We start from the raw sequence: 26659 nt of genomic DNA, 5'->3' as shown, positions 1-26659 counted from the left end.
CTGCACCAGCATAAATTGCTTTTTATGAATACATTCTCACGCTTCTCCCAATGCGATATTATCACCTGTATACTTGCATGCAACAGCCACTGAACCTTGCCGGGTTTCTGCGCAATGCGTGTGGGTGCAAATATCCCCCATTATACACAATAGTTAATTAGATGACACGACACAAAACAAGCACATGATTGAAACCGTCCATCATGTACATTTTCTCGCTTACCGCGGTGACGGCAGGCTCACTCACGCCGCTGGCCAGCGAGGACTGGGTATATTGCTGGCCGGCCGCTGCTGTGTTGCGCAACAGCACCACTCTCAAGCCCGCACACGACGTTACGTAGCCCAAAGATTGTCAAAAGCTTCTGATCTCGTCGCTTCGTCCATGCCCCTCTCCAGCGCGAAGGTAATATCTCGCCTCAGGATTGCATCAAGCTCCGCCATGCGCCGCCTCGCCTTGACGCCCTCCTGCGGGTCCAGGACCTCCCGCAGCACCTCCGTGGCCTCCTCCAGGTCGCGCCTCTCCTGCCACAGCTCGTTGTAGCGCGCCGCCTCGCTGTCCCCCTCGAAGCACACCCCGTACATGGCGCAGTACGCGCTCGCCTCGCGCGGGCAGTCGACCGCCGCGCCGCGGAACAGCCACTGGAACATGTGCTCCCAGGTGCGCCCCGCGACGTAGTCGGACCACGGCGTCTCGACGAGCCAGTCGCGGCTGCGACGGTACTGCGCGCGCGGGTGCCGCCGCACCGCCTCCCGGCTGACCGCGAACTGCGAGCAGCAGGGCCCGGCCAGCACGCGCGGCACCTCCGCCTCGGCGAGGCCAAAGTTGGCCGCCATCGCCGCGCGCATGTACGGCTCCTCCTGCTTGTCCGCCGTCTCCGGCGTGCGGGTGGTGTCGAGCCAGGCCGGGCACGCGTCGGCCCAGCTGACGCGGAGGTTCGCGTAGCCGCGGGCGCGGGCGCGCTCGAGGTCGAGGCGGTCGAGGGCGAAGCGCATCGACTGCTGCAGCGCGCCCTCGAGATGCCAGGGCCGCTCCTCGGCGTGCGCCATGACGGAGACGTCCGGCAGGTCGTCGTAGAAGTCGTGGAAGTAGGTGTGGTAGATGAGCGCCTCGCGGCCCTTGCGCGGGACGGGCGGCCGCAGCGGCGCGGCCGGGTCGTCGCTGACGTAGCGGAGGACGCGCAGGTTGGGGATAGACAGCTGCGCGGTCCACGAGATGTCATCGGCCCCGAGCGTCGCGAGCACCAGGTCGACGGTCAGGTTGCTGGCGGCGGCGGTGCTTGCCAAGCCGGAGTGGTGGCGCCAGTTAGGGAGGGCCGGGGCCGGAACGGCGCGCCATCGGACATGCGTCGCAAAGTAGAAAAACGTGGCCGTGAACAGGGCTAGGAGGAGGGAAGAGGCTCTTCGCGACATATTGCACCGTGGGAGACAATTAGATATCCATGACTATCCCAGCTCGGCGGCTGCTTTTCGACGGGAAAACGCGCAGAGGGGGGCCAAAGCCGGTAACGACGCATGTCTACGTCAGCAGTCTGGAGACAGGGGTAAATTCGAATTTCTTTGTCCATTTCGGATAGACAAGGCTGTATCCGCGTCCGTTATCAATTGATATGCGGATTCGCGGGTCTATTTCCTGTTGTAGCATGTAGGATTGCTTCTAGTTGGAGTTGGCGCATGCGACTTGGGACGGCCCAGGCACAAAAAGCAGGCGCTAATAAGACGCCACATTATGGCGTCGTTGCGCCACGTGCTACTCCTAACTTTCTTTACTGCTGAGGGCGGCAGATATGGCCCTGGATGAATTTATATGAGCACGTTCTGGCCCTTCGACGAATCATACCATGATTCGAATTTCGAATACGAATGGAGAAGAATTCAATATCAAAGATCTTTTTTTTTCTTAAAAAACATACAACAGCCGGTGTTCGCCGGTCGTCACCGGCCCAACTACGTATCTGGAAAGTTCATATGGGACAGCTCCCATCAGATATTTCATACAACGAACACGCTGAAAGAGAGATAGACAAAAGGAGAGTGAGCAAGAGCACCGGACTAAATGACGGGGAAAAAGCCCCGAGCCCGGGAATCGAACCCGGGTCACCCCCGCCCCTTTCGGGTACGGATTTGCCGTACATCCGCGCTGTAGGCATCAACACAAATTCTTCCGCTTGTCCACAGAAACACTGCACGAGCTCGGGTTGTTGTTAGTGAGGTGGCCTAAACTTCGTTATCTTCTGTGAACTTGGGTGAGTAGCAGAGGGCAAAAGAAAAGCCAAATGTAGACGGTCTCGATGACGGTGGACGGCGCCGGCGTGGCGGGCGGCACCGTCAAGGGTCGGGGTGGGCGCCCCGGCGTCGGGGACCGGGTTGGCGCTGGTGATGACCGGGGCGGCGGTGGGGGGTAGATGCAAGTCATTAACATACAGGGGAGCAGCTTCTTATGGTCGGCCATGAGTTTTTTTCCTTTTTGTGCAGATTTTTGTAGTAATCGTTGTATTGCGGTGGTCCGAGGACCCTATACCTCTTGTGGCCGGACGAGGGCGATTGCGATACTTTGCACTCTGGCGGCTTTTGATTTCTTGGTACGAAAATGAGACAAAGATAACCGAATTTGCGCTTTTGGGGAGGGGGCGGACTACTTATTAACCTCGCGCCACACTAATTCCACATACGCGCTGCGTCATATAGAAGGATTTTCAAGTAGAACGTGGGCCTATTGTACCTACTATTATGGCCTTGTGAAATAACTGCTACTGGAGGAGTGTCCCAGCCAGGCAAGGGTGGGACTTTAATCCTTTTGGCGGACAATTCGGCCTTCAGGATGCGACCATGGACTGGGAACTCACATCAGGCTATTTGCTGAAGATAGATAGGTGAGTCTTCTATCCCTTTATATTCTATCTATAGATGTCTCTTTTACAAGTCGTATGAACTATGAATACACGATTCTAGTAGGCATTTAATAGGAATAGATAACTATAGGCTACGAAAAATAGACAACGAACATATAAAAGAACGAGACACGGCTTTCAAAAAAAGACTTCGTATAATATTAGTATAACTATAAAAAGAACACACTTATGTGGTTCTAATCCGCTTTTGGCGCCCTGGATTGAGTATAGCGATCGCTTCGGCTGCCGTTAGTCTTGGCTTTTGCTGTTCGGCTGTTCTAGCATAGGGATGACAAAGAAGCCCTCGTATAGTAGTGGCAAGCTCTCTGTCAATGTCCTGCCACGTTTCCAGCTCTGCCATCGTGCGCTCATATTTTTCGTGGAACCGCGATCTCAATTCCTCGTGTTCCGTCCCTACCTGCCAGGGATTGACAGAAAATTTCCACGGGTGCCTGCCGTCGTTGATCAGCCAGACAGCCAACAGGCCCAACGACCAAAGATCGCAGCTCTCGTCGTAGTCTGCCATTTCTCTCTCTGGAGAGATCCAGCCGAGGGTACCGCCACTTTCAGGATTGCACTGAACCTTGCCAGTCGATGGCACCGGGGTTGCTTCGTCCATGTCTATAAGGACAATCTCCAGCTGGTCTGCCTTCGGATCTCTTATGCCGACGTTGCCTGGCTTCAAGTCACCATGCATCCACCTATTTGAGTGAAGAAACTGCAGCGCCCCCAGGATCTCAATCATGACCGTTTTGACTAGTTTCCTTTAGTGAGACAATGTTAGCAAGTTCCTTCGCGTTGCTTTAGAAGGGATGATAATGACTAACAGTTTGCTCATTTGGTCCTTCTGAAACCAACGCTTGCATGTCTTCACCAAGGTTTCCGGGACGACAGGTTGTAGGACAAACCAGGTGTCTACTGCCCGATTGCTCCCAGAAGGATCGTCATCGATGATATCGAGCAGTAAAAGCACGCGATCTTCACCTGCTTTTTGAGCAAGGTGCGTGATTTTGCGTATCGTATCTCGCCGAGCGGCGACGCCATACCGGGACTGGGAATTGCTTATCGAGATGCGCTTCAAAGCTGCCACCTGCCCCGCGGAATTGGAGCCGATGCTCACCCGCCCTGAGCCGCCCGTAGCGACGGTGCCAGAGCTGGAGATTCTCCATTCGCCGATCCTAATAGGGGTCTCTCCCCAAGGTGTCTCGAAGTATTTCCATAAGACATTTTGTTGCTTGCCAATGAGATTCAGGTATTTTTCGGCAGCAGGCTGGTATTTATCAGACCCCCAAAAGGGGCTGTAAGCAACGCGATACTTTAGATAGCCAAATGTCATGATAGCGTTGGTATCTTGTAAGTAATACGGGCCGTCGAGGTCCGCTAGCGTCTCTTCATTGACAGTAGCCATGTTTGCCCTTGAATGGACAGTGAAGGATCCCATATCGCTGAGCTGAAAAACGGCGTGGGTTTGACGGACCATAACGTTCGGATCTTGAGAAACAGACAGAACCAGGTCGTTTGGTTTTTGGTTTGGCCGGAGTCTCCCTGCGACCCAACCTCGCTTCGGATTAAACGGCGGCTCGCCCAAGTCGAGGTAGTAGAAGCCGGACCAAATATCAACACTTCTGACGGGCGAGGTCGAGTGAGGCTGCTGGCCTGGAGGGGATGAGGACGGTGAACGGGAGACTATGCCAGTCAAGCGCCGCCGAAGGATCTGCGCCACGCCCACATCCTGTACAGGCTCGTCACGAATGTATATATATTTCCTGGCGTGGACTCGTGCGACGTCTGTAGCGTCTTGCTTCTGTAGCCAGTCTGCGACTCTGAAGAATTCAAGCTTGGCCTCAGCGTTGTATGGCGTCAGCGTGAGCACCGCCATCGTAGGGCTATAGCATGTTTCCGAACTGCTTACGCTGACGTTGGGATCCATTGCTCAATGATAGGAAGATGATGATAATAGGGAAGATGATGATAATGAAGAAGACGATGATGATAAAGGAGTATGAAGATGGTGTTTGAGTTGAGTTCTCGTGTGGTGTTTCAGACACGGTCGTTGTGTTCATATGACAATAACATGCAGCTTTGTGTGTGCTACAGTTTGTGTATCTTAGGGTTTCCGTGGAACTGGCATCGTGTATTACTTGATAGCGCACTCAAACAGTAAGGACGATAAAAATTTCAAGGATAGTAAAGAATGGGGACAGCAGGGCTAGGTATAGTGAGGATATGAGGGGAGTGATGGCAAGGAGGATCGTGAGGACAACTAATTCTCAAACCGCTACCGCTACCTACTACCACTGCAAGTTTTCAGTTTCCGCAGTCATGTTGCATTAGAATACTATTACTCTAGAGATAGATGAGGGAATCCTAAAACGATTCCTAACATCTCAGAGGCCTAGTTCTTCTGGGGCTCTTTTTGAAGCCCTTCTCATCCGCATTGACGTGTCTTTCAAATCCAACCTAAAAGCAGACTTCACGATCGCGTAGTACCGTGATATATTAGCGCTTACTAATTATTATTGTATGAAGGGCCGTTGTACGACCGTTGCTGCCTGAGAGGGGGCATCGTCACTCAAACAACATTGTTCTGAGCGAAGACAATACAGCAATCGATAACCAGAACACTATCATGTCGACTTCCATCAAACATCTGGTAAATGCTCAAAAGCCACGGGAGTTGCCGTTGCGTATCGCGATAGACGGCCCGACAGGCAGCACGGCAGTTTTATCGACCACGGCCACCGCTACTCTAGACCTGGGCGCCGCCGCCAGGTTCGAAGATACCACCTCACCCGTCCGTCTTCCAATCGATGTGCCTCTATGGCACAGGATGGGATACGTCGGCTCAGTGACGCCAAAGAGTCAATTTGCTGCCTTCTTCAGAGAGGCCTCGCAGCCCGTGAACCCATGTCTCCTGCGAGAGCTCCTTGCCGTGGCGCTCTCAGAGCGGCAGGAGCTACAGCGGCGAGGAGAGGAACCAACGTGGCCGCGAGACGATTCAGGGGTTTGGTACAACGGCAGCCCTCCGCCCGAATTTTGGGAGACCGACCCTGAGGATTCGCCGACGGCGCTCCCGCTCCTCGACCAGTCCAAGTCGGAGTCAAACTCGCCGCCAGAACTCCCAACGCCGACAGTTTTCAAGCAAACGTGGGCGTTGCCACGAAAGCGAACATACGACCAACTTGTGCCCGATGATGACTATGGCGGCCGAGACAGGGTAGCTGAGCCGGAGCGTAGGATAGTCGATGCACACGGTGCAAGGAAGCGCCGAAGGGTTGGAGCGGCGGCGGGCTGTTGAACGAGTATTGTGGTCAGTGTGAAGCTGTATATAAAAGTATTGCCTTAATGCTGTCAAGAATGGATGCTTGTGGTCATTTTTGTCTCTATTTGAGTAGCAGTTTGTTTTCGTTTATTAGTCTATTATTTTCTTTTTTGTGAGTTGTGGTTCATGGCCAATTTGCTCTAGATCTCAGATTGAAGAACGCATGGTTACCATTATTTCCACAATCTAACCATTATAAACCGAAAGTAAACGGAGATGACCCTGTACACAACCCTGTAAGCATTTTTTGTGAATTTTATCTTCGTACACTAAGAACTTTTGCGTTTTAGTTGAATATTATTTTTCTTATATTTTTAATGTATTTCTTCTTTGCCTCGTAACCTGGAGACTGGGATCGCCACAGCACAGCGAGCCTCATCACCAGCCACCGATCAGGCTTAGGTGGCGTCTAAATTCCAACTCTTGCAACACACAGCAAGGACTTTTCGACAAACACCATTGCATTAGCGGAATCACTAAGCCCGACATCTCCGGAAACGCCATGCATCGAGTCCGACGGGCTCCGCTACTTAATGACTCGAGCGTCATGATTCCCGACGTTAGCAGTCTCGTCCAGACCACGTACATCAAACGGCGGCGTCTCCCTACCTACATAACCTATCAACCCGCGTAAACAACATCGAAAGCCATCAACATCTCCCCCTTTACCAACCATGCGACCCATCATCACCCTCGAGGAGCACTTTGCCTCCCCCACCGTCATCGCCTCGAGCGACGACGCCAAAGCCCACTACGCCCACTTCCCCACGCGCATCCTCGACAAGCTGACCGACCTGGGCGCCGGGCGCGTCGCCGACCTCGACCGCGGGCACGTCTCGCTGCAAGTCGTCTCCCACGGGCCCGGGGACGTCGCGAGCCCGCCGCCGCCGCCGCCGAGCTGGACCGCTGCGTGACGAGGCTCGGCTTCGTCGGCGCGCTGATCGAGAACCACCTCGACGGCGTCTTCTACGACGCCGAGCGCTTCTGGCCCGTCTTCGCCGCGGCGGAGCGCCTCGGCGCGCCCGTCTACCTGCACCCGACCTTCGCGTCCGACTCCATGGCCGCGCACCACGCCGGCAACTACCCGGACGAGGTCGCGCTCGCGCTCAGCGCGTTCGGCTGGGGCTGGCACGCCGAGACGGGACTGCACGTGCTGCGGCTGTTCGCCGCCGGCGTCTTCGACCGCTTCCCCGCGCTCAAGCTCGTCATCGGCCACATGGGCGAGATGCTGCCCTTCCAGCTCGACCGCTGCGTCTCCGTGTCGGAGCGCTGGCCGGCGAAGCGCCGCGGGCTGCGCCAGGTCTGGCGCGAGAATGTCTGGGTCACGACGAGCGGCATGTTCAGCCTCACGCCGCTGCGGTGCCTGCTGGAGACGATGCCGATCGAGCATGTCTTGTTTAGCGTCGACTACCCGTTTTCGGCGAATGAAAAGGGCTTTGAGTTTCTGAAAGAGGTTCAGGAGAGCGGCGTGATCACGGGCGACGACCTCGACTTGTTTGCGTACAAGAATGCGGAGAAGCTGCTGGGAGTGACGGCAACGCATAAGCCAGACGCGACTAATTAGAGAAATGGCAACTTGATGATTTATGACTGACATCACGTCTACTCGGTTCATTTGAATTCGTGGCTCACAGCTCTATTCCCCGAATAGATACTGATACAGATGCACATCTCCCATCACCTCTGAAACTCGCCGCTCACCCATCGATTGACAAGATCGAGAATCGGCTTCGGCTGGTCCATCGGCACCAAGTGATCGGCCTTGAAGATCCGCGCAAAAGCCAATCCCCTGGCATGCTTCAACGTTCCATACGCCGACACCCCACCCGACGAACCCAATGTCAAGTTCCGCGTCGCCGCCCGGTGAAACGCCCCGCGCCCGGACCACCGCAGCGCGTTGGTCCATGCCCGCTGGCCGAGCCAGTTGAGGATGTAGTCGACGTCGCCCGCGTAGATCAGCACCGGCACTCTCCTTTCCAGGATGGCCTCGACGTGGCGGTGCACCGGCTGGATGTCGTCGCCCGCTGCGTGGAAAGCCTTGTCCATGCTGTCGCTGCATGCCGTCCAGCTCTGGACCTCGACGCCGAGCGCGGCCCTCACTGCTGGTTGGTTCAGGTACCGCGTCACGTAGTCGACGCCTTCGTAGCACATGTTGGTGAGGTCGCCCACGCACTGCTTACGCATGTCGTACGGGTTGAGCTCGTATGGGCCACCGACGGCGGTGCACTGCTGCGATGTCTGGATGCACTGGGCCACGTCGTGGTGGTCATAGCACTGCTTGATCATGGCCTGACACTTTGGCACTGCTCGCCTCATCGCCTCGCATGTGGTACTGTTGAAGACGGCAGGAAGCCCGCCCTTGCCACATGCCATGTCGGGGTACTCCGGCACCTGATGGTACGGGTCGACGTATCCGTTGCCGATCATGATGCTCTTGAGGTTGATGCCGCTGTCGGCATGCGACAGGATTTCAGCAGCGTCTGTGGGGATGTAGTGGCCGGCGTACGACTCCCCCGCGATGTGGAAGTCGAGTTTCGCGTACTGCGGGAACTGCTGGAAGAAGAGGGTGAGCAGGGCGTGCACGTCCTTGCCGGCGGCGAGCGTTGTGTTGACAGCGTCGCCGTACGAGAAGCCTGTGTTGACAGGTTGGTCAATGTACAGAACGTTGGCCTTGCCGTTCCACGAGTCGGGGTTGCGGACGATGGTCAGATTTTCGGTGATTTTGGCAGGGCCGTTCTCGAAGAAGAGGCCGGACATGCCGGAGCAGCCGGGGCCGCCTTGGAGCCAAAGAATGAAGGGATCATTGGAGGGGTCGCTCCGCGACTCAAAGAACCCTGAAGGATGTCAGTATCATGGACGGCCGAAGAGCAATGGTAATTCCGCTGCATACAGTAGAACAAATGCTTGTTTTTGTCATTGTCGTCTAAGTAGCCCGCGTACTGCTGGACAGCGTCCACACCAAGTACGGACGGATCGACAGTCTTTCCGCGCAGCTTATAGTTTGAAATTATCGAGTTTGTTCCCGCAGAGCGTCCATTTTTGTCGTGAGAAATGGTAAAATCCCAGGCCGTGTTGGACTGGTAGGGATTTGTCGGCTTGGCCAAGCCGGCTGACAGGAAACTGAAGGCGGCGACGTTCCATAACATGATAGCAGATATACGAGACGAATCCAACCAATATAAGCAGTCCCAGAAAATTCGCGAAGCGAAAAAAAGCAATGCAATGGTTATTTATACTGCTAAGTGTTTACCATCCGCAGCTCGGTAAAAGGCTCGGTGGCTTGGGCAGTGCCACTGCTGCACATTCCGTAATAGGATAAGTAATTGGCTTACCAGCCGTCTGATTCGCCACAAGTCTGTCGTAGAAGATGACTCTGACCGCAGACTCAGGTACCCTCACTACACTGGCCTGCTGTCGCTGTCGTTTAGTATCATTTAAACCCACATCCCAAGATTTGCAAGATTTGCAGGGTAGGTACTGGGATGCGCCGGTTCGCCAGCATGGAGCTCCGTTGTTCCTCGGCAGCCTGGTCTTGGCTTGGCGACGAGGGAGACTTGCCTAGCCTTGTGTATTCTCAACCCCTGAATTTCGTAAGGACCACCTTCTTGCTGTCAAACGCTCGTTCATGCTCTCCAACCCGCGCAAATCATAACAATGAAGCCCTCTGCAACCATCTGGGCCGCTGCCGGCAGCATCGGCGCCGCGGCCGCCCAATCTGTCTCCGACAACCCCTCCCCCACCACAGCCGCCTCGGCGCCGTCATGCACGGCCACCCTCCTCACCAAGCTCTGCGACTACCCCTCGCCGGGCCCCGAGTTCGCCGTCGCCAGCTCCGGCCGGGAATTCTGCTGGGGCTACTGCCAGCGCAGCGCCCTCCCCTGCTCCTTCATCGTCTTCGCCGCCGGCAACCCCTACACCGGCAGCGGCACCTGCTGGGTGTACCCCGGCCAGGCCTTTGACGCGAGCAAGGGCGCTTCCGGCTCGAGCTGCGCCAACCCGTACCTATCCGTCTACGACAAGCCCACGTGCGCCGGCGGCGGCGGCGGCGGCGGCGGGACGAGCCCGGCGGACCGCGTTCCGGCGGGGTGCTCGGCCGCCGTGGCCAGTCCCTCCCCGCTGGCCGCGCTCTGCGACTACCCGACGCCGCCAAACGACTGCCGCGACAGCTGCGCCGCGAGCGCCGGCGCGCCCGACTGCCTCGCGCAGTGCGCAATGCGCGCGGACGGCTGCGCGTACGCCGTCTTCCGCGCCGGCAGCTCGTCCAAGTCGCCGTACGCGTCCGGCACCTGCTGGATGTACCCGGAGGGATCGTACGACGGCGCGGCGGGCAAGGCGTGCGGCGACGGCGTGGCGCCGCAGCTGTACGTGTACAACAACACGTGTCCGCGCCCGTCGCCCACGGCGCCCAAGACGTCGGCGTCGGCGACGGCTTCTTCGGCGGCGGGCAAGGGGCAGTCTGGCGGCGGGTCGGGTACGGCTGACTCTGTCGCGGCCACGACAAGTCACAACTCCGCGCCGACTGCTCGTGCCCTGAGTCATGGTATAGTCATGGGAGCCGCTGCGCTGGCCTGGAATGCTCTTTAATTGTTGAGATGCGCCCTATTTTTCGTGTTAGATGGTGGCTGGAGGATGAACTGGTAGGACGTGCGACATAGGATTCGGTACTACAACATATAATAATAATGTATTATTTGAAAAGCCCTTCGCCTCAGAATTATCCGGCTCGTGTTCTATTGTCGCCTAGACTTTTGTCCTGGCGTGGTAAACATGGTCTGGCCCAGTAGCCGCAGCATCTTCGACTCTGAGAGAGATCGCAGTGATGACATTATTTGTCCATAAATTCTATCTCTAAATTTCTTTCCATTCACTGTCTATCACCTGAATCCGGCCTTCTGCTACCGGGCTTACCATAGGAAGCCCATCCTGCGGGTGGTACCCGGAAAACACTGCTGCCCTAGCCCTCTGTATCCCTTCTGCATGCCGATCTACAAGAGCCAATTCATTTGGATCTTCCTTACTGATTTTGAATATCTCAAGCAGCATATTTGTGTCTGTGATGGCTCCTTCGGCATCAACCAAGGCCTCGCAGTCCCGGAAGCAAGTGTATCCATCGAAACCGGAGCCGATAAAGTCTGCCATAGTCACAGTGTACATGCGATCTAGCTCCAAGGGCCGAGCCACATCGTTCTGTGGATGAAAAAGTATCTCTCTGACCCGAGAACCTTCTGGATACCTCCAGTCCAGCTTGATGCTCAGACCGCAAAGCTGCAGAAATCTTCCGTCCGTGTGGGCATCGGAAACGGAATTCTCCAGAGCCTGGGCGAGCACTTTTCCACTGACCCGCTTGATAATCAAAGCGTTACCGAAAGGGAAAATCTCAATCGCGTCACGGATGCAAAGAGCCGCGCCGTTGTTGCACTCTACAATGCGATCGCAGCGTATGGCGCCGCTGTTGACGAAGCCAATATCAGTGTCATGGAATGCTCTGACGACATCGGCGAGCATATTTCCTAGATTTGTTTCCTGAATTCGGATTACATGACCCCTCCCGTCAAGTGGCGAGTCGGTGCGGAATAAAGGCTGCGTGACAACCCGTTCAATCTTGTGGTGAGTCTCTTGTAGAATGTCCAGCGTTGCCTGACAGACGGGGATGTGGTGGTAATTCGGAACGCGTTTAAAATCCACGATTTGGCGCACTGGAGTGATGGATTAGAAAACGTTGCCATGATGAGGTGCTTGGACTTGCGCATACAAGACATGCCGAGTATCGGCGGCTCGCCTTCATCCTTGCTGCCAAGTCGTAGTCGAATGATCGAAAGCCCTCTCCAGTTGGTGCCGCTTTTGACGATTCGAAACTCGCCATCGTGCTCGGTCATAGCAGAGTCTTGGAAATCAAAGCCGGGATGAAGAACCTTGGGGTTCGCATTCGTGTCTGAGGCATTCCGGTGCACGACGTGGTGGTCATGACCCCCCAGTAGTAGATCTACCCGCTCTGGGCCGGACAGTGTGCTATTGAGGGTTTCGAGATCTTCTACCAGGCGCATATGGGTTACTGCAATAACTAAGTCGCACTTTACTACCAATCGTAGATGTTTGGCTACCCGTTTGGCGACCGTGGGAGGGTCTAGTATCGTGCATTCCGGCAAGTGCTGGCAGTTGGATGGCCAATCACTTGTTCTGAATCAGCAAAGGCGACGAGGGATAGCGCAATACAGCTGCTCACCTGCCAGATAATCCAAAGAAACCCAGTTTGTACCCCGCCACTTCTTTGATCACGTACTCGTGAGCACCCGCAAGTAGGCGCCCATGTCCCTCGCCATCCTGTGTCGGCGCAACTGCGTTGGCAAGGGTCCAGGGGAAGGTGATCTGACTGGCAAGCTCCACGAGCCGGTCTTCACCGAAGTCAAAGTCATGATTTCCATAGCACGCTACGTCTATTCCAAGACCATCCAAGAGCGGCGCCATGTGGTCTCCGCGCAACACGGCCGCTTCCAAGGACGGCGAAAAGGCATCGCCGCTGAAGACGCGCAAGATGGGGCCGCTCTGGGCGCTGCTATCGCCAGTGACATGGCTGGGGTTCGAAAGCACGGAGGCAAATTTAGCAACGAGTTCAGAGTCGGATATGTGATACTGCACGCCGCCGAGGTGCTTCCATTAGCACGTCCTCCGTTTGTGAGTTTCGCGAGCGGCGGAACTCACCACATCGTTGAAGTGAAGGATAGTGAGTTCCATCGCTAATCAAGTCGCGTGGCGTACGAGACCAATTTGGATGGTGTTATATCCAAGGTTCAGCCATCACCTTGCTCTTGTTTGTTGTAGGATTGGGCTTGGGTGGCTAGAGTGTGATTTTTCAGAAGAGAGCTACAGGTGACGCCACAGCCGGCCGAACACCGCCACAGGGCGAAGAATTTCAAGGTAAGCATAGATAGATTTACTGCAAGTATTGGACTAATGAATGTGAGTTGAAAGGAAGAATTGATACAAACATAATATTCCTGATCCTTTGATACAGAAAACCTGCCACCAACGTGCTTGAACAAGCGTTGCAAGAAACTGCCCTCACAAACGCTGACTAACACGAGAAAAAAGGTTTAAAAAATGAAAAAGGTCATTCTTTTAAATGAATCATGAAACCGCCAAGATAAAAGAACTTCGTCAGTCTCTCACGGTACTGCATAGTGACTGTCTGTCTTGCAAATGGTGGGAGGGAGCTGAGTGGCTTGAGCACGCCCTTCTGTCGACGATCAGGCAGTACAAGTCTCAAGCTCGCTTTCGCCTCTGCGCTCGAAATATCATGGACAGCCAACATCATGAAATCGCACAGCCTTGTTCCCAAGAGAGTCCTGGACGTCTTTGGAATCAACCGCGAGGCGCCGCTCAAGGCGCTCCCCGGTGGCAGTCTCGTCTGCTACCTGGCTGGCGCGGACGTCGTCTTCCGGCCATCCGAAGACGATGCTGAATCGGAGCAAATCGCCCAAATCATCACGAAATTGAGGGGAATCATGCCAGCCGGCGCAGGATACCGCGTAAGCCGGCCCATTCCCGTGGCGTCGTGTCCGACGCAGTTCGTTTGCGACGGCTGGACGGCGTGGTCGTTCTTGTCAGGCCAAGGACGGGACACGACCGTCTGGTCCGAGTCGCTGGACGCATGCCGCGCATTTCACAGGGATATCGTACGCATCGGCCTCGACAAGCCCGAGTTCCTCGACCGTCGGCTGAACCGCTTCCGCCAGGCGGATCGGGTCGCGTGGGGGGAGACAGCGCTGGAGATGCTGCCAAAGGTGACAGATCAAAATGTGCTCTCGCGAATAAGACGCCCACTTGCAAGGCTTGCGGAACTCAAACGGCCGTTTGAGAGCCCGCTGTCGGAGCAGCTGGTCCACGGCGATATCGGCGGGAACATACTGTTCGAGAGCGGCGGCCAGCCGCCCGGTATTATCGACATGACGTTTTACTGGCGCCCGGCCGGGTACGCCGCTGCGATCATGGTCGCTGACGGGCTGCTGTGGGAGAAGGAGGGTGAGAAGCTTGTCAGAATGTACGGTACGGATGCAGACAGCACTCAGCTCCTCGTGAGAGCGCTACTTTTCCGTATTGTGACTTGGGCGATTGACTTGCCGGTGATGAGTGAGTCTTCTGACCGACAGTGGGGGGAGAGAATGCTTCCGCTCGTGGACTTTGATGGTGCCGTTGATACTGTCAGTAAATTTGTTGTCTAGCCACTTCTTCATTCAAATAGTGCGTTAGTTTCCATGGGCTGGTCTCAAAATGTCTCTTTGTTTACCACTTTAGATATATACAACTGAATGTGTAAATTTGTACAAATTGAATTGCGTCCGCCAGCACGGGGCGCTTAGAATCCAGCAGCGCTGCAGACCTGCTTGGCAAGAGGAATGCGCTTGCCGTACAAGTTTCCTGCCTGAGCCCGCTGGACAGCCTGGTCCAAGGCAGAAACCTCCATCGTCTGCCAGCCCTTGATTCCCTTCATCACGGCGAGGAACTGGCGCGTGCTGCCGGCAGCGGACATGTCGGTCGCGATGTTGGGGTAGAACTGGGCGCGCTGCTGGAACATGCCTGCATAAAGTTTTAGTGACCTGATGCCTGAAATTGGGAAACCGGAAATCATCACTCACCAACGCTGTCCTGATCGCCGCCGACCTTGTCGTGGTGGTACTTCATCGAGGCCGGGACCCGGGAGTTGGCGTAGATCTGGAGCTCAGACTCCTGCAGCGCGGTGCTGATGACGGCCAGGCAAGCTTGTCTATTCAGGCCCTCGGCGCGGACCTCGCCAATGGCAGCCTTTGCGTTGCGGCTCTGGAAGTCGTTCAAGCCCGGGTAGCCGCGAGCCTCGATGCCAGGCACGGCCAGAGCAAAGGCGCCGGTCGACATGAGGCCGGCGATGAAAGCAAAGGAGAGCTGCATCTTGACACTCTGGTGGTATAAGTGTACGTGGAAATAGAGTATTTTAGCGGAGCTGCTTGACTATAGAACATATTCCAAAGTCAAGACGCGACGCATCGTCAGTTTAAATAATCACAAAGTGGTCGCGAACTCGGCATCGGCCGGCATTGAAGTCGCCGTCGCTCTCGGCAGACATGATATCCCCTTTGAGCTCGTCATCAACTCAAAACCATGCCTTTGTCCGTCTCACTGCGTAGCCTCGGACCGACTCGAAGCTGATGAAGGCATACAGACCTCTTTCTGGAGCAAGCATCTGCTGCATGTGAGAACATAATGCAGTAGTCGAGTGGTGAGGTGGAGTGTGGTCGCGCGGCCGATGCCGGTTTGGAACGCGTAAAGTGCCCGCCGCTCAACCGGAGAAATCGACTTCCTTCCTCTTACGAAACCTATCACGACTCGACACAATAGAAAGAGTCCAGAAGGGGAAGCTGCCCGGCCGAAAAGGTGAAGGATCGGCAACGGAGCGGCGTACTTGGTGCGTGGGGAATGGGACGTTACTTCATCCTTCCTTATTAATGCCGGCTCTGCTGACGGACAAGGCGAGATTGTGCCTGTCTATCGTTCATGTTTATTCGTCCGCGGCTTCCGGATCAATCCAGGCACGCCGGATCGGCAGCACCATCATTGGGCGGCCTTTCCGAATCCAGCGCTCGCCGTCATTGCCCTTTTGTTTATCATAACTGCATGGGTTAGACCTGGTAACCCGTCAAGGCTGTATAGCTGTGACGGACTATAAACTCGGAATTCGATGGAGTATTGAGCGCGAGGCTCTTTGGTTTTCTGCTGTCTTTCTTTCTTTCTTTCTTTTTATTTAGTAAAAATAATAATTAAAGGAGAGGAAGTCAGATGGGCTGCTGACACCAACCAGTAGCCAGTGGGTAAGCATTGACCGACCATTGAAGGCGGATCTCTTCGCTTACAGGCTATACACTATTGAACTTGTGCAAAAAAATATGTTCAGGATTATTAAAGATGGTCCCACGGTTTGCGTGAATAAAGATTGGAACCAGAGACATGTTCGGTTGGGGACGCAGCGACACGGTGAGGTTGACTTGACCAACACGGCTACACTTGTGAGCGAGGTTCATAATTAGAGCGCATGGTGGGTTAAAGAACGGACTCGAGAAAATTATAGCAAGTTGGAAATAAATAATGATTGAGAAGAACCATCTTCACATATTGGCCTCAATTACGAATTAAGGATTTACTCCTTCTTCCGAAAAAGCCCAACACACTTCCACTATGCTGCAGCTTGAACATGAACTGGCCTTGCGGATATACACTGGCACCCGACTTACCGGTTTAGAGCATGAGCCATTCTTTATTCTCGCAACGAGTTAATAAGCTGCCTATGAAATGTTCAAAAAGCTACTCTAGTCTGCCCATCGGGAGCTGTAGTGTCGTCCTGATTGTCAGCATCAGCGGGGTTCAACAAGCTTGTTGAGCAAGGCTCGTGGATTTTAGCTAACAATTCGCCGAAAGTCGGTCGCATCGAGGTAAAATGTCGCGTTGCCCGCCTCGCGAAATTTGGCTAGTGTATGGAACGCAAGAATCCGGTTGTAGCGAGCTCAGCTGTTAAAGGGCACGGAAGTAGTCGGTCCATGAAGTAGACAGGTTGGGGTTCATCGGGCTTCGGAGTATCTCTTTTTGATTCAGTGGTTTAGGTAAATTCCTACATTATGTGGTACTGGAAATTTCATATTTGCGATGCTATGTTTATAATTTTTGCCTTTCTCACAGACCACCTCAATACCTAGTGATACGCGCTGTCATGTGGACTCGATGATTGGACTATGCCGGGCTTTCCTTTCTCCTGGGACACAAGATCGAGATACTGCCGTCAACTCGGAAGGCTCACATCCGCTATTGATACGTAAAACAGCCCAGTTGAGCTCCTGCAGGAACCGAAGCTCCATTGTGGTGGACAGGACCATATTGCCTTTCTAGGCAACCTGCCGGCGGCCTGACCGCGCCCGGCTGTATTCGGGTTGCTGAAGACTGTTCTCGGTTGGGCTCGCTAGGTTTAGTAATAAGGATAACCTGGATAGAGTATTCTGGAAATCTATCGGCTGTTTTTGTATCACCTCAGCCTTGTCCAATTTCTTCAGTTCCTTGCACGAGCCTTGTTCTCGACCAGTGGAATGGCAGCTGGACGAGCTTTTATTTTCTTACAGGCTCGGCCCGCCTTGAAACCGACAAAAACTCCCTGGCAACTAGATTCATTTTGGACAATGGCCGCTGCGTTAAGTCCTCGGACGGCTGGCGGCGACCAACTCGATTGAGTTGGCAATATAGCCGTTGTATTCGCTAAATAATCGTCACCGATTCAGGTACAGACAGGTGTTTATTAGACTTCTTTACAATTCTGGGAAACAACCATAAAGAAAATTTCTAGATATAAAAGGGGTCGCTATTTCTTTTTAACTCGTACATGATAGAGTGAGTGATTTTTGGATTGGCGGGCCTGATCCCTCAGACACACGCCACCCACGAACAGCCGCATCGCCGTAATTCAAAATGCCGTTTACAAGACAGATCATCCACTCAACGACTTGCCCCCGCTGTTGCTCCAGAATACTTTTCTTTCCAGTAGGTCGTCCTACAGCCGGATATTGCTACTTTCACCATGGTTCGCTCGAGGCTCGTCTGTGACGCTATACTAGTCTGTAATAATAAGCCGTAGCAACCGAAGGATTGAATGAGCAGCTTGACATCAAGTCGCGATGGAAAGAACGTCTATATAAACCGTCGTTCCCGCTTCCAACTTACCATGTTGCTCATCATCATCAGTAAAGCAAGCGCCCAGCTTCCCATCACAACAGAGCTTCAACAATCCCCAAACTTGCCGCCAACCAACAGGCTCTTCAACTCTCAGCAACCATGCAGTTCCAGCTCGTCGCCGCCCTGGCCGCCACACTGGCCGTAGCCGCCCCCTCGGAGGCCCCCAACGGCCCCAGGATCGTCAAGATTGATGAGAGCTTCCCGCACGGCATCGGCGGTGCCCTCGACAAGGTCGCCCAACCGGGCACCGCCGCCCCCGCCGGCACCATGCACACCAGCTCGTACCGTGTCCGGATCACCTACATCAACCGAGACAACACGTCCATCATCGTCGGCCACTCGCTGGACCCGAGTTCCCCCAACGCCAACGCCTACGGCGACTTCCACCTTGGCGTCGGCCAGGACCGCACGCTCGAGTACTTCAACGGCTTCCGCGGCATGGCTCACATCAACCTGGATAGCCCTGGATAGTGAGTCTTGCGACAAACTGATAAAGTCTTGGAAACCTTTTCACTAACAGGAGGCAGCCGTCTGACCAAGGCCGACGAGTCTGGTGTTGAAGTCTCCTACGTCAACTCTCCAGGGGTTGGCCTGGCTGGTGACGTTGACGTTAGCTACGTGTGAGTTTTGCAAAAGCTACTTCATGAAAATTCGAAGATTCTGACTTTCAATGTACAGTGACGGTTTCTCCCGCTCCATTAGCTGCAAGTGCGTTGACAACAACCGCACTGTCGGCTGCTCCAAGGAGCTCTGGGCCCTCCACCACTGCCCTGTAAGTCAAAGGGCCTTTCACAGTCTCCTACTCCTTGTGACGCTTCCGCTAACATCTTCTAGAATGACAACGGTGTTGGTTCTTGCAGAAACCCCAGGCGCACCGACGACCACGCCACCTCGCCCACCGAGTTCTTCGCCCCTTGCACTTACCATGGCGGTGCCTTCACATACCCCCGTGCCGATGCCAACACTCTCTACAACGGCTGCCCCTCTGAGCGCTACGTCTGCTGCATTGGTCACGGCGATGAGTGCATGCGCTACAACAACGACCCCCGCAAGTAAATGGAGGGTGTGTAGGCATGAGTCTTGAATGACGGCCCAAAATTGGTTACGATGCTGGACATGGTGTTTTGCTCAATCTTGCTAGATTTTCCTTCTGGTATATACTTTCATCTCTGAGTTATTCTGATGAGTTTCATAAATAAAGCACATTTACATCTACGCTCATAAGGCAGCTAATGTTAGTCAGGGCTCGACAGGCCGTATGAGACACCCGTTGGGCTTAGTTGAGTAGTGAGGAGCCGAATGAATCGCTCATAATTATTGCTCCAGTGGAAAACTGTCCCCTTCTTATCAAAGTTCTTAGAGGACTCGGTAATCACGGGGAACACCCATGGAAAGGCACATTTCTGGCCTAAGTGACCAACGTTGGTACGAATTAGTCAGAATAGTTTGACTTGCGCAAGAATGGAAAGACAGAACGTTGAAGAATTATTTCAACCTTCTTACTTCTGCATGTAGGACTTGTCTATTGATTATGTAGTTTCAGCATAGATTTATGCAAAATGTCACCTACAAGTATAGCAGCATAGCAACGAGAGAAGCCGACAACCAGCCAGCCAGCCTACTTCGTCGTGATGGCTCCTACAGGCACATGGTGAACACATTCCTTGTCCTGACCCGGAACATGAAGCGTCGTGGTCGAACCGCCCATCCGACCATACCTCTGCATCGCGCGAATCTGGTTCTGCATCTTCCACCAGTCCGGGTCCACCCCCGCGATGCCCCCGGGCACGTTCTCGTCAAACACCGACACCACCGTGACCTGGGCGAGGTTCTCGATCATGTTGGACTTTGCGTAGTTGTCCGGGACGCCGACGTCCTGCGCGTAGCCGTCCCAGAGGCCCTGGAAGTTGTCGCCGGGGAAGCCGCCCATGTTGGTCGAGTGGGCGGTCTCGTGGACGAGGACGCTGATCATGCGGGCGTTGGCGTTGTTGATGAGGATGGTGCCGCCGGCGTTGTAGGCGGACGTGTAGCCGGCCGGGACGTCGATCAGGAGCCGCACCCATTGACGCATGCCGATGGGCACTTTGCTGAACTGGCTGGCGACCGTCTCAGGCTTCACCGGGGCGTTTCGGTTGTGGCAGAGAAGCCAAGGCTCCGCGCACTGTTGCGGTCGTCTTAGTATTCAGTGTATTATCTCAGCCGCCTAGAAAAGGGGCAGCATCTCAACTTACATCATCATAATGGATCTCGTAAATGTCAAAGTCGTTGGCGTTGCTGACCCGGCTCTTGCATCTGGGGGGTGGGGGGCAGTGTTAGCACGTTCTAGATCTACCCAAATTCGTCTTTGACGGGAAGCCATACTCTTGAGGAATGCGGTTATCAGTCCACTTGTTCAGCGTAAATGAAATCTCTGGCAAATACCGCTGAAGGCCATCCTCGACAAAGTCCAGGTTGGGGTGGATAGCAGGCTTGCTGAGAGGTGCGCTCCAGTCGCCCTGGGCCACTGCCACAGAGAAGAGAAGCGCAGCAGCGGTAGCAAGAAGCATGATAGCAAGAGATATTTACTATAATAAATTGGGATATCAGCGGCTCTGTACTCGACAATTATATGACAGGCAAGACATGGACGGAGGCAATGGCAACTCTACAAGCTTATATCTTGATGTATGTCTCGCTCGGCTACGGCTGAAATCGGCCCTGCAGCTAGAAACTGGGCCCTTATTCTTAATAAATCAATAATAGTGAAGAATATAGTGTGGTTTCTCGGGTCACCCCGCATCACATGTGTAAACCTACATGTCTGTTATGCCTGTTATGTCTGCTTTCGGGTTCGACCGAATGCCGGATACATAGAGCAATGAGCGTCTCTCGTCGCTCCACTGCATATTTCTTCTTTGCCTAGTTAATTGTCTGTTGCATGGTTAGCCTCTTAATTAATCTATATCCCTTGTCTAGTAGCTTATGCATATCTATGTGGCCGTAGCCCCGTCGACGAGGATCACCGTGGCCGTTTCCAGACTTCTCCGAGCTCAAGTTCCACCGTCGGGCAATAAATTGCCAAGCATCTATTCAACGTTAAATAGCCTCCACTTGCACAAATTCTCCCCTTTTACCCCTCGTCAACAATACAAAGTACTTGGTGTTGATTTGATAAGTTTTCAGAACGCTTCGCTGACCTCAATGCAAAGGTTTCTCTAGAGCGCTCTGGAGGTCTTGGACAAACCCTATCCTAGGCCCACGAGCCCCGAGATATTCTCTTAAAGCTGATAGTTAATTCGTCTTGGAGTTCTTTTTATCTAAACGTTTTAGTTGGTTTCATGCATGCGGGACGCACCGACCTGTCATGGCAGCCAACCGAGGACAGGCGACCTTGTAAGTCTAGGAATGCCACTGGATTCGATTGCGCAGCACTAGCCCGCATTTGCCCTACTAAGAAGAAATTTATTCTAAGGCTATATTTACACACGGAACAAAGAATGGTCAGCTGCGGGTAAAATTGGTGGCTGACCAGTGGAGTGCTACTATTCTCGGGGTTCTCTACATCGAGAGATTCCCGAAATAGCCCTCGTCTTTTATCATGGCGCAGAACCCACAACTGGGTCCATCCAAGGCAATACAAAAATAGACTCTGTTCATCTTTACCAGTCCTGTCTCACTATTTTCTTCCCTTTCAAGGCTGATTCAATGCGGAAGAACGCCTAATTGTGGAACTCTGGGGTAGTAGCTGTGATAAAGCTAACTAGTTGATACTGTGTATCATCGTTTGGCTTATATAGAAGCAGGCTGACGGAGCTCTATGGTGTAAGCAGCGACGGTGCAGGGATCTAATCCTTCAGAGCTTCATTAGGCTATTTCGCAGTTGCATTCGACCAAATCCTGCCCCAGAGTCACCTACCTATTTCGTCAAATCCCGAGGTTGGGCATGCTGGTGATTAGTAGAGAGGGAGGGACACCGTTGAGCACGATATAAAGGATCGACGCAGACAACGGATGCCCTGCTGCTCGCCACACACTGAAGATTATTTTCCCTTATATCTTCACAATATTTTCAACAGAATGCGCTGGACGAGAAATACTGTTGCTGCCGCTCTGGCTCTCGCTACTCTGGGCAGTTGCGTTCACTACACAGACAGCTGTGCTGACACCAATCTGTCTGGCACCACGCTGTCCGGCCACTGCGGTGACAACAAGGGCAACAATCCTTACAGCAGCCTTGACCTGAGTAAGAAAGTTGGCAACAACTGGGGAGTTTTGACCTGGGGCGGGTAAGTCGTGCTGCATTGTCTCGCTCGTTGCGTAACAGCGACTTTGTGTATACCAATTTATGGTCGGCTCACCACCCTTGCTACAGAGTTAGCTTCCAGAATAGCTGTTCCGAGATTGTGTACAACTCGTGGAATGGTGTCTTATCTGCCAAGTGCGGCAATGGTGGTGGACGTGATGTCCGCACGGTCCTGAACTTGAGTATGCGACGCTTTCACCTACGGAATGAGCTTGCGCCTCTAGCTAACATGCATCACAGACAACTACATCTCCAACAACTGGGGTGTTTTGACATTTGACTCTTAGCTTGGCCAAATGTTCAGTTCTAGATCGCATCAATAAATAACATATGGAATGGGAATCTGCTCTTGATCATTGTGTGATTAAAGTTGAATATTGTAAATATTTGCCTGTTGGTCGTGCTGGACTACTCAAGGGACGCCAGATCTTCCCTCGCACTTATCGTCGGTCCCCGTCAACCACCCCGTGTCCCATCAAAACTCCTAGTTGAAGAAGACGCGGACAAGCGGCGTCGTATACACATCATCATTCTTGGTATACGAAATGAAAACGTCATTCCCGTCATGATACCCCGCTAAGTGCATCCCGGGATGCGCTTGCAGCGTGTACGCCGCCAACGGCGCGCTCCCATCCTTTCCTCGGTAGAAGCTCCGCGGCTTGTCCCACGGACCCTCCGGAATGTCCGCCGTCGTCATGTAAAACTCGGCCGCCACGCTCACCCCGGCCTGCCCGATCCACACCCACTTGCGCCAGTACGGCGAGTAAAAGTACGTGCCCTGCCCGCCCGCGCTCGAGTTGGCTACCTCCACCCCGGCATCGTTCGGGCCCGGCCGCGTCGCCGTCCACCGTCCGCTCACGTAGTACTCGTACCGCCGCGGGTCCTCGACGGCGCCGACCGGCACGCGCGCCATCGCGATGCGGCCGTTGGACGCCTTGCCCCAGAGGAACACGAGCCCGTCCTTGACGGCGCTGCCGTGCGTGCCGAACGGGAAGCTGCCCTGCGGGAAAATCGCCTCGCGGACGAGCGTCATCCGCGGCACCGCGTTGCGGTCCGCGCTCTTCACGTCGTAGACGAACCTGTACAGCGACACCTCCGGGTCCTTCACCACGCTGCTAAAGTCGCCCCGGATGTGCTGCCGCGCGATCCACGTGTACCCCGTCCAGACGCTGCCGTCGCGCGCCGTGATGGCCGGCGGCTGGTCCGGCCAGATGGCGTAGCGCGTGCCGTCCGGGCAGCCGCCGGCCGAGTTGGCCGGGCACTCGCTGGCCAGCTGCGCAAAGTACGGCTGGCGGTCACTGCTGGTCGCGTACATGCGCGTGTCGGGCAGCGCCAGGTTGTTGAAGTTGGTCCAGGCCGCGCTGCTCGACCAGATCGGCAGCGAGGGCTTGCCGTCGCCGCCAAAGCCCTGCGTGTCGCGGCACGTCCACAGCATGCGGTCGTCGACGCGCACGGAGCCGCACGAGTCCCGGTTCAGCGCCGGGTCGGCGACGTTGCCAAACTCGTACACCGACTTGACGGTCGGGATCCAGGCTGAGGCGTGAGGTAGGCCCAGGAGAGCCAGTATCAAGATGGATGGCGCCATGGCTCAGAAACGGTAAGGCTTGTCAAGAATGTCACCGAAAGAGATTCAGAGGACGGCCGTATCTATTTAACACTGCCAATGCCGCGCGCAGAGTGACGTGTATTCGGGGAAATGTAAGCCCTAAGGCAGATTGTGCAGCATACCGTCAACGCTAGCAGCCGGATTGATTCCTTCATCACTTTATCGTTCGATCGGCATTGCCTAGTTAGGAGTAATCGAGATTCTGGGGGAGAAACAAGTAAGTTCTCGGCTCTGAAGGGAGTCGCATGAGTTCGTGTTAGAAACTGACGTTGGTGTCCGGCTCAAAATCTTGAGGTTTCGCGAGAACAAAGTCCGTTGCAGCTCCAGACATGGCTATATATTCAGACAACGCCATTTCCGGTTGCTGAGATCCTGCAGACATATTGCATTGTTCAAGGACAATGTAATGTCAACTTCATTGCCACCTCGCAACGCAACGGCCGTCTTCGTCTCGGAAGATTCGGTTGCCTGGCAAAGCCTTCGATAGAAATCTGCGCCTAGATATGTTGGACTAACCTTATTATCCTTACTATTCGTACTATCTTTGCTATCTTAAATCCTTACTCTACGTATTTTCTTTACTATCATTTCATATGTTGCAGCCCTTCAGACCTGCTCCGTGACAGTGTCGACTCTATGTGGTATCGACAGAGAGGGACAGCAAATTGGGCGACGAATAATACCAGAATATAATATGTGCCGTGTAGAAAGGTTACAGTCTTATACATGCGCCTACAAGGTTAGGCGCCGAAATACAGCCCAGTCCGTCCTATGCAGCCACCCGCCGCGAAGGCTCATACACCCATCACGCCCACACCAGTGCATCTTTGTACTATTTCATATAAGAAAATTCCAAAATCCTATCCGACGTTACCTGTGAAGTAGAAGTGATAGATCGCCTCAAATTTGTCGCTGACGCCTCTTCAAATGACGGTGACGACCCAACTAGCACTGCAGCCTCACGGAACGGGAACCGGCAGAGCGAGCACAAACAATTTGTCTCTAATGTCGCAGCTGCCCAGGGTTCAGAAGAATCAGAACCTGTATACGCGTCTTTGCCAGCAAAGCATCCGGGAAACTCTCGGCGAAAGGACGCGCTTTTGACAGAGCAAGGGAAAGCCAGGCGAGGGAAGACGCAGACGGGATGTGCAACATTCCCCCGGCGACGCCTTGTTTTATCTCCTTTCCCCACTGCTGCGGGTTGACGACATTCAAAACATAGAAAACAGTATAAAAATAAAGGCATGACAAACTCAAAGCGCCGCATCTGCCCTTTGAGCGAAGCCTGCGGCCGTTCTTGGGGGTTGGAGAGGGACCGTGGGGGTTCCATCGGCCAAGTCAAACAATCTAGAAATATTCCTTTGTCTATTTCTTGATCCCTTGTTCCCTGCACGTTAAAAAAGATGTCCTATTCCGGCAATACGCGCCGGCTTCCCACGGGCGGGATCGTTCGCTGGAGGGTTCGTCGGCGCTAGCCTTGCAAAAATTTCCTCATCCGGAAATACTCGCCGAGACTTGCATCACTTCCCTTAGCCAAGTGTTAAACTCGATGAAGCGATCCCCGCCGTTTGAATAGTCAGCGGGCGCATACCGATATGCACCAGGTGACGTCGAATTACCCGTTTCGGGGTGTGGTTTGCGTTTGCATTTGCTGGTGAGGTGAAGCGAATGTGGTTCAGGATATAAGATGCAAAACCCTCCTCGTCTACCCCGTCATCCAACAAGCAACTCCTCCCATCACCACCCATCGCATCTCTCTCCTTGTCCCTTGTAACATCATCACACATCAAACATGGCACCTACCGCACTCCGCGAATCTCCCACTCCTCCCCCTGCCGCCGTCACCAAGGCCAGCGGCAAAGCCCTCGAGGACCTCTCCGACGCCATCGACGACGTCAACAGCATCAAGTACGACTCGGCCTCGCAGTTCGACGCCGCCAAGGACAAGGCCGCCTTCCGGCAGTACGAGACGGCCTGCGACCGCGTCAAGGCCTTCTACCGCGAGCAGCACGCCAAGCAGACCGTCGCCTACAACCTCGCCGCCCGCGCGCGCTTCCGCTCCGCCGCGCGCCCGCGCCCGCGCCTCACCGTCTGGCAGGCCATGGAGCGCCTCGACGCCCTCGTCGACGAGTCCGACCCGGACACGTCGCTCTCCCAGATCGAGCACCTGCTGCAGTCCGCCGAGGCCATCCGCCGTGACGGCAAGCCGCGCTGGATGCAGGTCACCGGCCTCATCCACGACCTCGGCAAGCTCATGCTCTTCTTCGACGACCTCGGCACCCAGGGCCAGTGGGACGTCGTCGGCGACACCTTCCCCGTCGGCTGCGCGTTTGACCCCCGCATCGTCCTCGCCGAGGAGACCTTTGCGGCCAACCCGGACGCGCGCGACCCGACCTACAGCACGCCGCTCGGCATCTACGCGGAAGGGTGCGGCCTGGACAACGTCATGCTCAGCTGGGGCCACGACGAGTATCTCTACCACGTCGTACGCGACCAGTCCACCCTGCCCGACGAGGCCCTCGCCATGATCCGCTACCACTCCTTCTACCCCTGGCACCGCGAGGGCGCCTACCGCCACCTCATGTGCCCCAAGGACTGGGACATGCTCAAGGCCGTCCAGGCCTTCAACCCGTACGACCTGTACAGCAAAAGTGACGACGTCCCCAGCGTCGAGGAGCTCAAGCCCTACTACATGGAGCTGATTGACAAGTTCTTCCCGCAAAAGGTGTTGCAGTGGTAGATTGTACGTGGGCAGCCAATGGCGTACATGAAATTAGGATTTGTATTTAAAGGTTCACTAGACGATAAAAATCTGTCTA

At 54.5% G+C, this 26659-nt stretch overlaps 14 protein-coding genes across 14 annotated transcripts; 7 read left to right on the top strand and 7 right to left on the bottom strand.

Annotated features, from left to right (window-relative positions):
- Positions 1-333: 333 nt before the first annotated feature.
- Positions 334-1410, bottom strand: ISF_08294 (hypothetical protein; the record flags this gene model as incomplete). Its single annotated transcript, XM_018851897.1, has 1 exon — positions 334-1410. The coding sequence occupies one exon, from the start codon at positions 1408-1410 to the stop codon at positions 334-336; it is 1077 nt and encodes a 358-aa protein (XP_018700979.1).
- A 1727-nt stretch (positions 1411-3137) lies between these two features.
- On the bottom strand, positions 3138-4767 carry ISF_08293 (Protein kinase-like domain protein; the record flags this gene model as incomplete). Its single annotated transcript, XM_018851896.1, has 3 exons — positions 3138-3242; positions 3307-3652; positions 3716-4767. The coding sequence occupies 3 exons, from the start codon at positions 4765-4767 to the stop codon at positions 3138-3140; spliced, it is 1503 nt and encodes a 500-aa protein (XP_018700978.1).
- A 750-nt stretch (positions 4768-5517) lies between these two features.
- ISF_08292 (hypothetical protein) lies at positions 5518-6186 on the top strand (the record flags this gene model as incomplete). The annotated part of the gene is made up of 1 exon (XM_018851895.1): positions 5518-6186. One exon carries the CDS (start codon positions 5518-5520, stop codon positions 6184-6186), a length of 669 nt encoding a protein of 222 aa, XP_018700977.1.
- Positions 6187-6884: 698 nt separating this feature from the next.
- Positions 6885-7774, top strand: ISF_08291 (Amidohydrolase 2; the record flags this gene model as incomplete). Its single annotated transcript, XM_018851894.1, has 2 exons — positions 6885-7055; positions 7109-7774. 2 exons carry the CDS (start codon positions 6885-6887, stop codon positions 7772-7774), a joined length of 837 nt encoding a protein of 278 aa, XP_018700976.1.
- A 113-nt stretch (positions 7775-7887) lies between these two features.
- ISF_08290 (carboxypeptidase Y) lies at positions 7888-9356 on the bottom strand (the record flags this gene model as incomplete). The annotated part of the gene is made up of 2 exons (XM_018851893.1): positions 7888-9044; positions 9101-9356. 2 exons carry the CDS (start codon positions 9354-9356, stop codon positions 7888-7890), a joined length of 1413 nt encoding a protein of 470 aa, XP_018700975.1.
- A 508-nt stretch (positions 9357-9864) lies between these two features.
- Positions 9865-10794, top strand: ISF_08289 (hypothetical protein; the record flags this gene model as incomplete). The annotated part of the gene is made up of 1 exon (XM_018851892.1): positions 9865-10794. The coding sequence occupies one exon, from the start codon at positions 9865-9867 to the stop codon at positions 10792-10794; it is 930 nt and encodes a 309-aa protein (XP_018700974.1).
- A 146-nt stretch (positions 10795-10940) lies between these two features.
- ISF_08288 (5'-nucleotidase) lies at positions 10941-12942 on the bottom strand (the record flags this gene model as incomplete). Its single annotated transcript, XM_018851891.1, has 5 exons — positions 10941-11011; positions 11229-11906; positions 11963-12219; positions 12434-12840; positions 12910-12942. 5 exons carry the CDS (start codon positions 12940-12942, stop codon positions 10941-10943), a joined length of 1446 nt encoding a protein of 481 aa, XP_018700973.1.
- A 578-nt stretch (positions 12943-13520) lies between these two features.
- On the top strand, positions 13521-14429 carry ISF_08287 (Aminoglycoside phosphotransferase; the record flags this gene model as incomplete). The annotated part of the gene is made up of 1 exon (XM_018851890.1): positions 13521-14429. One exon carries the CDS (start codon positions 13521-13523, stop codon positions 14427-14429), a length of 909 nt encoding a protein of 302 aa, XP_018700972.1.
- A 134-nt stretch (positions 14430-14563) lies between these two features.
- ISF_08286 (hypothetical protein) lies at positions 14564-15132 on the bottom strand (the record flags this gene model as incomplete). Its single annotated transcript, XM_018851889.1, has 2 exons — positions 14564-14784; positions 14844-15132. The coding sequence occupies 2 exons, from the start codon at positions 15130-15132 to the stop codon at positions 14564-14566; spliced, it is 510 nt and encodes a 169-aa protein (XP_018700971.1).
- Positions 15133-18051: 2919 nt separating this feature from the next.
- Positions 18052-19008, top strand: ISF_08285 (hypothetical protein; the record flags this gene model as incomplete). Its single annotated transcript, XM_018851888.1, has 4 exons — positions 18052-18422; positions 18480-18572; positions 18631-18724; positions 18787-19008. 4 exons carry the CDS (start codon positions 18052-18054, stop codon positions 19006-19008), a joined length of 780 nt encoding a protein of 259 aa, XP_018700970.1.
- A 562-nt stretch (positions 19009-19570) lies between these two features.
- ISF_08284 (hypothetical protein) lies at positions 19571-20498 on the bottom strand (the record flags this gene model as incomplete). The annotated part of the gene is made up of 3 exons (XM_018851887.1): positions 19571-20113; positions 20184-20244; positions 20314-20498. 3 exons carry the CDS (start codon positions 20496-20498, stop codon positions 19571-19573), a joined length of 789 nt encoding a protein of 262 aa, XP_018700969.1.
- Positions 20499-22008: 1510 nt separating this feature from the next.
- Positions 22009-22521, top strand: ISF_08283 (Cyanovirin-N; the record flags this gene model as incomplete). Its single annotated transcript, XM_018851886.1, has 3 exons — positions 22009-22217; positions 22304-22416; positions 22475-22521. 3 exons carry the CDS (start codon positions 22009-22011, stop codon positions 22519-22521), a joined length of 369 nt encoding a protein of 122 aa, XP_018700968.1.
- A 197-nt stretch (positions 22522-22718) lies between these two features.
- Positions 22719-23819, bottom strand: ISF_08282 (hypothetical protein; the record flags this gene model as incomplete). The annotated part of the gene is made up of 1 exon (XM_018851885.1): positions 22719-23819. The coding sequence occupies one exon, from the start codon at positions 23817-23819 to the stop codon at positions 22719-22721; it is 1101 nt and encodes a 366-aa protein (XP_018700967.1).
- Positions 23820-25632: 1813 nt separating this feature from the next.
- ISF_08281 (inositol oxygenase) lies at positions 25633-26580 on the top strand (the record flags this gene model as incomplete). Its single annotated transcript, XM_018851884.1, has 1 exon — positions 25633-26580. The coding sequence occupies one exon, from the start codon at positions 25633-25635 to the stop codon at positions 26578-26580; it is 948 nt and encodes a 315-aa protein (XP_018700966.1).
- Between the last annotated feature and the right edge of the window lie 79 nt (positions 26581-26659).

The sequence above is a fragment of the Cordyceps fumosorosea genome (genome assembly GCF_001636725.1).
Source record: "Cordyceps fumosorosea ARSEF 2679 chromosome Unknown scaffold_28, whole genome shotgun sequence".
Taxonomy (NCBI): Eukaryota; Fungi; Ascomycota; class Sordariomycetes; order Hypocreales; family Cordycipitaceae; genus Cordyceps; species Cordyceps fumosorosea.
The sequence above is the reverse complement of the archived record's forward strand: the minus strand, read 5'-3'. Positions and strand labels throughout refer to the sequence as shown.